The 10,900-nt window shown below is 40.2% G+C and overlaps 1 protein-coding gene across 1 annotated transcript in view; it reads right to left on the minus strand.

Moving 5' to 3' along the window:
* The window catches only part of OTOA (otoancorin), a 72,879-nt gene extending 65,092 nt beyond the window's left edge, over nucleotides 1–7,787 (minus strand). Inside the window, 5 exon segments of the mRNA XM_036021388.1 lie at nucleotides 4,828–4,915; nucleotides 6,862–6,889; nucleotides 7,007–7,037; nucleotides 7,133–7,161; nucleotides 7,510–7,787. Of these exon segments, the coding sequence (XP_035877281.1) occupies nucleotides 4,828–4,915; nucleotides 6,862–6,889; nucleotides 7,007–7,037; nucleotides 7,133–7,161; nucleotides 7,510–7,600 (267 nt within the window). The 5' untranslated portion in view covers nucleotides 7,601–7,787.
* Nucleotides 7,788–10,900: the final 3,113 nt, after the last annotated feature.

The raw sequence follows: 10,900 nt of genomic DNA on the forward strand, positions 1-10,900 counted from the left end.
ATAAAAACACTCAGCAAGGTAGGAATAGGGGAATCATACCTCAACATAATAAAGGCCATATATGAGAAAGCTACCACCAACATCATACTCAATGGGCAAAATCTAAAAACTTTCCCCTTAAGATCAGGAACAAAACAAGGGTGTCCACTTTCACCACTCTTATGCAACATAGTACTGGAAGTTTTAGTTATAGCAATTAGACAAGAAAGAAATAAAAGACATCCACATTGAAAAGGAGGAAGTAAAACTGTCATTATTTGCAAATGGCATGATGGTATACAAAGAAAACTTTGTAGTCTCTACCAAAAAAACTATTTGACCTAATAAGTGAATTAGGCAAACTGGCAGGATATAAACTCAATATTCAGAAACTGATGACATTTTGTACACCAACAATGAACTATCAGAAAAAGAAACTAGGGGGGAAATCCCAAGTACTATAGCAACAAGAAAAATAAAGTGCCTAGGAATAAATTTAACCTAGGGGGTAAAAAAACCTATACTCAGAAAACTATAGAACACTGAAGAAAGACACTGAGGAAGACACAAATAAATAGAAGCATATACCATGTTCATGGATTGGGATAATTAACATAATTAAAATGTCCATACTACCCAAAGCAATCTACAGATTCAACACAATTCTTATTAAAATACCAATGACACATTTCACAGATATAGAACAAATATTTCAAAAATTCATATGGGACCAAAAAAACACCCTGAATACCTCAGCAATCTTAAGGAAAAAAGAACAAAGTAGGATGGGATCATAAGACCTGATATCAACTATACTGCAAGGCCACTGTAATCAAAACAGCCTGGTAGCTGGCATAAGAACAGACACATACATCAAGGAACAGAATAGAGAACCAGAAATAAACCCAAGTCTCTAGGGTCAATTAATATTGACAAAGGGTGCATGAGCATAGCAATGGAGTAAAAATAGCCTCTTCAATAAATGGTGGTGTGAGAGCTGGACAGCTACATGCAAAAAAGTGAAACTGGACAACCAACTTACACCACACACCAGAATAAACTCAAAATGGATAAATGAGTTAAAAGTTGTGATACCATAAAAATCATAGAGGAAAACATAGGCAGTAAAATTTCAGCTATCCCATATAGCAATATTTTTTGCCAATATATCTCCTAGCACAAGGGAAAGAAAGGAAAAATAAACAAATGGGAGTACACCAAATTTAAAAGCTTCTGCATGACTAAAGAAAACATCAGCAAAATGAAAAGGGAACCAACTGTATGGGAAAATATATTTGCCAATTATATCTTGGACAAGGGTTTGATCTCTAAAATATATAAAGACCTCATACAACTGAACAAACACCAGGAATAAAAATAATCCAATTAAAAATGGGCAAAAGACTTCTGGCCAAGATGGAGGCATAGGTAGAAACCCTTCGCTTCCTGCACAACCAAAAGGAGGATAACAACCAATCTAAAATCAATAAATAACCAAAATATTTCAGAAAATCAAACTGCATGGAACTCTGACAACCAAGGAATTAAGAAAAAATCAACCAGAATAACCAGACCGGTAAGGCGGACAGCGCTGGTCAACTCAGAAAAACCACAGAAAAGTGGCTGGGGACTGGGCTAACTGCTGAGCTAGGCAGAGCTGCCTGGGAGGGGCTGATTTAAGAGGAAAACTGAGACTCAAAGCTGACTGTAGGCTACACCTGGGGTTGCCGCAGTGAGAGATACCTCCAGTCTGACAGATAGCCTGTTGGAAAGAATGCGCTAACAGACGGAACAGGCAAAAGGAAGCATTGCTTCCCTCTCTGGCCCTCCTCTCCCCACCGGCAGCTCAGCAATGAGGGTTGCCCTGCCTTGGGTGAATACCTAGGGCCCCCACCCCTTACACTTACCAGTTTGTCCAAGACAAGAAACAGAGGCCCAAATGAAAGAACAGAAGCAAAACCTCAAACTAGCAATGAGGAGATTGCCAACCCCTATCTGCATGGAGAATTTAAAGCCCTGGTAATCAAAATGCTTACAGAACTGATTGAGCTTGGTCAAAAAATGAAAGAACAAATAAAAGATACCCAAAATGAAATAAAGCAAAATATTCAGGGAACCAACAGTGACAAGAAGGAAACCAGGGTTCAAAGCAACAATTTGGAACAAAAGGAAGAAATCAACATCCAACTGGATCAGAAAAAAGAAACAGGAATCCCAAAAAACGAAGAGAGGCTGAGGATTCTCTGGGACAACCTGAAACATTCCAATATCCAAATTATAGGGGTGCCAGAAGGAGAAGAACAACAAGAAATTGAAAACTTATTTGAACAAATAATGAAGGAAAACTTCCCCAATCTAGTGAAGAAAATAGACTTCCAGGAGGTCCAGAAAGCCCAGAGAGTCCCAAAGAAGTTGGACCCAAAGAGGAACAAGCCAAGACACATCATCATTAAGTTACCCAAGATTAAATATAAAGAGAGAATCCTAAAAGCAGCAAGAGAAAAGGAGGCAGTTACTTACAAAGGAATACCCACAAGGCTATCAGCTGATTTCTCAAAAGAAACCTTACAGGCAAGAAGGGGCTGGAAAGAAGTGTTCCAAGTCATGAAAGGCAAGGACCTACATCCAAGGTTACTCTATCCAGCAAAGCTTTCATTTAGAATGGAAGGGCAGATCAAATGCTTCCCAGAGAAGGCCAAGTTAAAAGAGTTCATCACCAAACCCTTATTATACATAACGTTAAAGGGACTTATCTAAGAAAAAGAAGATAAAAAATATGAACAATAAAATGACAACAAACTCACAACTATTAACAAATGAACCTAAAGAAAAGAAAAACAAAAACTAAGCAAAAAAACTAGAACAGGAACAGAATCAGAGAAATGGACATCACACAGAGGGAGGTCAGTGGGGAGGGGGAAAATGAGGGATGGAGGGAAAAGGTGGAGGGATGAGGAGGAAAAGGTACAGGGAAGAAGAAGCATAATTAGTAGGCATAAAATAGATGGAAAAGATAAAAATGGTATAGGAAACAAGAGTACTCAAAGAACCCTGTATGTATACACCCATGGACATGAACTAAGAGGGGGGATGCTGGAGGGTTGGGGGTCCGGGTGGAGAGGGAATAAAGGGGGGGAAAATTGGGAAAACTGTAATAGCATAATCAATAAAAATACTTTTAAAAAAATGGGCCAAAAGACCTGAATACACTTCTCCAAGGAGGATATACAAGATGGCCCATAGACATATGAAAAGATGCTCTACATCACTAGCCATCAAAGTGATGCAAATTAAGTCCATGATGATATATCACTGCACACCTGTCAGAATGGCTATCATTAGTAAATAGAGAATAACTACTGGCAAGGATGTGGAAAAAAAGGAACCTTATGAACTGCTGGTAGGAATGCAGACCAGTACAGCTGCTATGGAAAACAGTATGGAATTTCCTCAAAAAATTAAAAATGGAACTGCCTTTTGACCGAGTGATTCCACTGCTGGGAATATACACTAAGAATACTGAAACACTAATTCAAAAGAACTTATGTACCCTTGTGTTCATAACTGCACTATTTACAATAGCCTAGTTGCTGGAAATAGCCTAAGTACCCATCAGTAAATGGTCAGTAAATGGATCAAAGAGCTGTGGTACATTTACACAATGGAATACTACAAAGCAGAAAGAAAGAAGGAACTCTTACCTTATGTGACAGCATGGATGGAACTGGAGAGTATTATGATAAGTGAAATAAGCCAGTTGGTGAAAGAAGAATACCATATGATCTCACTTATAAGAGGAATCTAATCAACAAAATAAACTAGCAAGCAAAATAGACTCAGAGGCATGGAAACATGGAACAGACTGAAAGTGACCAAAAGGGAGGGTAGGTGGGAATTATGGTGTAAAGGAGAAGACACTAGTCAAAGAATATGTATGAATAACTCATGGATGTGGACAACAGTGTGGAGACTGACTGGGAGTGGGGTTGAGCTGGGCAGAGGAAGGCAAAGGGGGAAAAACTGGGACAACTGTAATAGAATAACAATAAAAAATGTAAAGAAAATTTTCATGTTACTGAAAATAACATGCTTAACTATACACTTAACAAAAACATTATCATGCTATTGCTTTTCTTACAGTAGAATTAAAAGTGAAGAAAAATACTTCTTGCATGCATAACTGAAATACTGATAATTATACTCAAAGATCCACTCTCCTGTTTTCCTTGTAGCAACAGAATCCCACAAGTCTAAGCTGAGTTGATGGCCTCTGAGGAAGGACTACAGGAAGATGTGATTATGGACTGGGAGCCAAAGGAGGGTAAGCAGAAGGAAGTGGGGGACTTGCAGGTCACACCCTTAAAAGAAAAAGTGCTTGCCTTTACTTCCTCTTTCTCACCACACCCTCCCTTAGGTTAGAGAATAGAGGTGCTGTGGTCAGACATGTGTGGCAACAACTTCCTAGAGAATGATAAAACAACAAGATAGAAGGAACCTGGGCATCTGGAAGGGCTTTTAAAATAGACCCTCTCTGGAACTCTCACTTAGTTGTGGACTAATACATAAGACAGAAATAAATTAAATTGTTTTGAGCACTGTTATTTGGGGTCTCTTTGTTACAGCTGCTCAGTTTACATCCTAAAACACTATGTCTCCATCAAAGAGGGAAAAATAAATGATAGACAAAGAGCTTGTATTATGTTTCAAGAAAAACTCGACAGAACACATTTCTTTGAGGAAGTGAAAACTAGCTTTATACTTAGCCCACTTCTCCAACTTACCTGGCCTGAGTTTGCAATCCCTGAGCACTGAGAGGGGAGCATATGCAGATGGGTCTCAGGTACATACCTGCAGGCTGGGGATGGTGAAGGCAACATTCCGTGAATTCAGGTAGGCCACAACTCTGTGGGACAGGTCTGACGTCCACATGTGGGAGCTTCCGTCAAAGACAGGTGGGAGAAGGTCATGATGACAGTTTCCCTATGATGAGTAGTTCTCCTACTAGCTCAGTGACCAGGGCACCAGAGTTCACAGAAGATGGTGGGATGTCCCTGGGGATGCTAGAAACTTTATGTGTGAAGGTAGGAGACTTGTTAATCTGGCACAATGGGTAGGCAGTTAGGGGATTTTCCAATTCTAGACATCCACCTGGATCCCATTCTCCCAAGAACAATTATCAATCTCTGAGCTGTGTGTAACTTTATAATTCCCATAACAACCCACTTAAATCAACTACAATCAAACAGATGAACTTAGAAAGGTGTCCTTACTAAATTAAGTCTAAAAAGTAGATGCTGCCCTGGCTGGTGTGGCTCAGTGGACTGAGTGCTGGCCTGTGAACCAGAAAGATCACTTGTTCAATTCCCAGTCAGGCACATGCCTGAGTTACAGGGCCAGGTCCCTGGTTGGTGGTTTGTGAGAGGTAGCCAGTCAACATCTCTCACACCAATGTCTCTCTCCTCTCTTTTTTCCCTCCCCTCAAATAAATAAATAAATCTTTTAAAAAATAATAAAAATAGCCCTGGCTGGCATAGCTCAGTGGATTGAGTGCAGGCTGTGAACCAAAGTGTCGCAGGTTCGATTCCCAGTCAGGGTACATGCCTGGGTTGCAGGCCATGACCCCCAGCAACTGCACATTGATATATCTCTCTCTCTCTCTCTCTCTCTCTCTCTCTTTATCTCCCTCCCCTTCCCTCTCTAAAAATAAATACATAAAATCTTTAAATAATAATAATAATAAATAAATAAAAAGCAGATGCTGTGTGAACTGTGAGATGCTGGAATAGCATTGTGAAGAAGGGGGCCTCAAAACCTGGATTTAATGTTGGCTCAATCACTTAGTTTTGTGGCCTTATATAATTTATTGAATTGTCCTGTGCCTCAATTTCCTTTCTATGTTATACAGCTAACAATTGTGAGGATTCAATATGCTCACCTGGTAAAGTGCTTAAAACAGTAGCCAATGCACAGAAAATGCACAGTTTCATTCATAATAGCCAAAACATTGAAAACAAATCAAATATCTAACAGGTGAAAGGTTCAACAAATGTGGCATACCCATTCAGTGGACTACCACCTGTCAGTAAAAAAGGAGTGAGTCAGGTGTTTGCTACCGGATGAAGTAGAATAACTGACGATAAACCTTTCTGCTGTAAGCCATTAGAAGGCCTTTTATAATCCCATTTTTGTTATAAGTAGAATAATGAATAAACTAAAATTTAGTCTGAAAGAATATATACACAACTATCAACTGGAGTTATTTTAGGGAGAGGAGTTTTATGGGGATCCATCACTCTCACATAATTGGGTGCCCCTGCCATGAGACCCAAGGCCTCCATTTCTTCTCCTTCAGAATACTCATCATGTTAGAACCATCTGCTAACATCTGTCTTTCCACCAGACCCTCCAGTGCCCTGCCTCATGCCCCAGTATCTAACACTGGCCCACCTGCAGTACGTAACAAAACCGGGTGAAGGCAACAGACCATGGAGTCCGGATGATGGGTACACGCTGCAATGCCACCACTTCCCTGCTATATGACCTTGATTCACCCTCTTGGGCTTCAGTGTCATCATTCTGTTTAATGGGATAACAATAGGACTGACCCCAGGGTACCTGCAATGATTAGATGTCTTTCTATGCATAAAGCACTTAGAACAATACCTTCTACACAGTAAACACTCAGTAAATGTTAGCTCCTATGCGACAGCAAAGAGGAATGAAAGTCTGTGGAACAAATGTGTCTACTTGACAAAAGCCACTTGTGCTGTGGTTGACATTTTTGTATAAGCATGTATTGCTTTTTACAATTAAGAGACTTTCACTAAGAGTTTTTATTAAAAATCTATTCCATCCCATCTCCTCCCCTCTAAGGCCAGTTACCTTTGAAACTGTATGAGATCCAGTAATGCTACAATGGGAATAAAATGAAAAAAAAGTTTAAAAAAGAATCACTCCAGAGAGATCACAGTCACATTCCATGTGAAATTCTTAGAAGCAGCAAGTAGGGACAGAGTGGGGACATTACCCATCAGATAGTTTCCATCTATTATTTCTTCCTAAAAGGCAAAGAGAAAATATCAAGTATAACATCCAAAAATTGGCCGTTCCAGTAGAAAAGGTTTTGGTTTTTTTAAAACAATGGAATACTCACTGCCATTTTTTGCAACAGTGGATGCAAATCTGTAAGAAAGCCAATGAATGTATAACTAGAATTGTGTGACCTTCAAAGATACAAATGTGGGTTAGAAAAAAGAGTCCCCCTAAAAAGTCAGTGATGAAGGAAAATTTTAGTGGGTTTTAATTATACCTGCACTTGTATGTGCCTAATGTGAGAAAACCTTAGTTTGAAAACCCTTTTAGAATAATTGTGAAAACCCTACATGCATGTGCTCACACATGTACACGTGCACACACACTCTCATCATAATACTTTACCATAGCACATTACAAACCTAAATTGACCCATCCCCACTCAATCCCCTAAGATGTGTGGAAACCATGACAGACTTTTCCTCCCTTGAAACTTACCCTGCCTGGAATTTGGAATTCTGAGACTTGCCACTCCATAGCTCAGAAAAAGGAATAGGAGAAGAGCGTATGTCCTAGGTTCCTGAGACATCCTCCTGTGGTTAATTCAAGCATAGAAATAATTCAGGTTTAATTTCTTAGATATATTTAAGAACATTCAGAAGATAAGAGGCAAAGACAAATAGACCCAGAATCCCTAGCAATTTTTTAAAAAATAACTTTAAAATTCCATCTATTTTGCTCCTCTAAACCCCTATCCTAGTCTAAGACACAGTCATCTCTCTCCTATCTAAACTCTCCTCCATTCCCCCCAATCAAGCAAAGAGGAGTGCTTAAAAGCATGGGTTCTGTTACATCAGACAAAGGATTTATATCCAGAATCTAAAAAGAACTCTTGCAATTCAGTGAGAAGAAGATAAGCCAATGGGGAAAATGGAGAAAAGATATAAACTTAACCTTCATTTTAAAAAATACAAGTGGTAGACTTCCGGCAAGATGGAGGAATAGGTGGACGCACCGTACCTTCTCGCACAACCAAGAATAGAACAACAATAATTTACAGACAATAACACTCAGAACTGACAGAGTATTTATCTGAATGAAAGTCGGACAGCCAAGAAGTTGAAGTAGACCCGTACATCCAGACCGGTAGGGGACGACAAGCCGGGTGGGCGCAGGGCTGGCGCAGGGCTGGCGGAGGTCGGGGAAAATTTGGCACAAAATCGGCGCAACAGCCATCTGGGGCGCAAGAACGCAGCGGTGATCCCTGAGTACGCGAGCTGTGGCTGGGGGACCCAGTGAGGCAGCGGTTGTGGACCAGGGCAGAGCTCGCAGCCCAGGGTCCCAGAGAAGGGTCTGAGCCCAGGAGAACGAAACTACCACCATTGTTCCCTCCCATCCCCGCTCCCGCCCCCACCCCCACATATAACGTCACAATCTAGCGACTGGGGTGCCCAGCCCCAGTGAACACCTAAGGCTCCATCCCCCACCATAATAAGAGCGACCAGACCGGAAAAAAAAAAAAAAAAAAAAAGGAGAGATAGGGAAAGACGTAAGACATGTTTCCAACAGAACAAATCAGTCCCCCAGGACTCATCCTTTTGAGTGACCAAGAAATAGCCAATCTATCAGTGCACAGTTCAAAACACTGGTGATCAGAAAGCTCACGGAATTGATTGACTTTGGGCGCAATTTAGATGAAAGGATGCAGGTTACCCTAAAAGAGATGCAGGAAGATATACGGAGGAGAGCCAATAGTGAAAGGAAGGAATCTGAGTCTCAAAACAATACAGTGGACCAGAAGGAAGATAGAATCAACCAAGCAGGAAAACTTGATGAAATAAAGAATTCAAAAAATCGAGGAAAAGCTTAAGAGCATCCAGGACACCTTTAAATGTTCCAACATCCAAATTATAGGGGTAGGAGAAGGGGAGGAGCAACAAGTGGAAAAGTTATTTGAACAAATAATAAAGGAGAACTTCCCCAATCTGGCAAAGGGAACAGTCTTCCAAGAAATCCAAGAAGCTCAGAGAACCCCAAAGAAGTTGGACCCAAGGAGAAACACACCAAGGCACATGATAATTATTACATTAGCCAAGGTAAAAATGAAGGAGAGAATTCTAGAAGCAGCAAGAGGTAAGGGGACAGTAACCTACAAAGGAGTTCCCATCAGACTGTCAGCTGATTTCTCCAAAGAGACCTTACAGGCAAGAAGGGGCTGGAAAGAAATATTCCAAGTCATGAAAGACAAGGTCCTACATCCCAGATTGCTCTATCCAGCAAAGCTCTCATTTAGAATGGAAGGGAAGATAAAGTGCTTTTCAGATAAGGTCAAATTAAAGGAGTTCATCATCACCAAGCCCTTATTTTATGAAATGCTAAAGGGACTTATCTAAGAAAAGAAGATAAAGAAAAGACATGTATAGTAAAAGGACAGCAAACTCACAATTATTAACAACCACACCTAAAGCAAAACCAAAAGAAACTAAGTAGATAACTAGAACAGGAACAGAACCACAGAAATGGAGGGCACATGGAGGGCTAGCATCAGGGGGGTGGGAGGAGGAGAGAGGAGGAAAAGGTATAGAGAATAAGTAGCATAGAATGTAAGCTGAAAATAGATAGGGGGAGGGCAAGAATAGTATGGGAAATGTAGAAGCTAAAGAACTCATAAGTATGACACATGGACATGAACTAAAGGGGGGGAACGTGGGTGGGAGAAGGGGTACAGGGTGGAGGGGAGAGAAGGGAGGAAATGGGACAACTGTAATAGCATAATCAATAAAATATATTTTTAAAAAATACAAGTGGTCAATAAACACATTAAAGATTATCAACATAATTAGTTACTGGAACATGAAAATTTGACCCACAATGAGATACCACTACCTACGCACTAGAATGGCTAAAGGTTTAAAAGACTGATAATGCCAAGTATTGGTGGTAATGTAGAGCAGCAAGAGCTCTTATACACACATTGTTGATATGCTATGTTGGAGAACTGTTTGGCAAAGTCTTAAAAGTTAAATGTACAATATTTTTTTTAAAAATGACCCAGGAATTCAACCTGTATGTATTCACTAAAGAGAAGTTAAAACATATGTCCATACAAAGACTTGTCCAGTTTCATTCATCAGGGCCAAAAACTGGAAACAACTCAAATGCCCAACAACAGGTGAAAGATTAAGCAAATGTGGCATATCCATTTGTGATATACCAATCATCAGTAAAAAAGAAACAAGTTGAACCTATGCATTCAGCTATGATGGGGTCATTGGCAGTAAATAAAACCTCCTGCTTTGAATAATTAGAAAACCAACCAAAACATATGAATAGAGATTTTTAGAAATTGAACAATAGGTAGCACAAGACTAAGATTCCTGAGAGAAGGGAAACTGTGAGATGATAAAAAATATAGATTGGTTTATGCCCCTGGTTCCTGCACAGGGCTCCTAAAATCCTTGTAATTTCCTGAGTGATAAGAGCACTGGGAGCTTCTTTTGTTCTATAAGGTGACTTTGGGTAGGCTTCTGGATGGGAGCTGGTCACCACAAACCCCAAGCCATAATTAAAAGCTTGGAATTTTTCCCCCTACTCCTGATCATCCAGAGAGTGGAAGAGGGCTGGAAATGGAAGTTAATAATTGATTGTTCCCATATAAGGAAGATCCCAATAATAGGTGGTTCAGAGAGCTTCCAAGTGGCAGATGCATCCCCACTGGGAGGATGATGCACCACAGCTCCACATGACAAAAGTTCTTGTACTCAGGACTCTCCCATACCTCACCCCGTGTCTCTCTTCATTTGGCTATTCATCTGTGTGTTTTATCATTGCATTTAATAAAGTAGTAAGCATAAGTATTTCCCTGAGCTTTGTGAGATGCTCTAGAAAA

The sequence above is a fragment of the Phyllostomus discolor genome, chromosome 3 (assembly GCF_004126475.2).
Source record: "Phyllostomus discolor isolate MPI-MPIP mPhyDis1 chromosome 3, mPhyDis1.pri.v3, whole genome shotgun sequence".
Lineage (NCBI taxonomy): Eukaryota > Metazoa > Chordata > Mammalia > Chiroptera > Phyllostomidae > Phyllostomus > Phyllostomus discolor.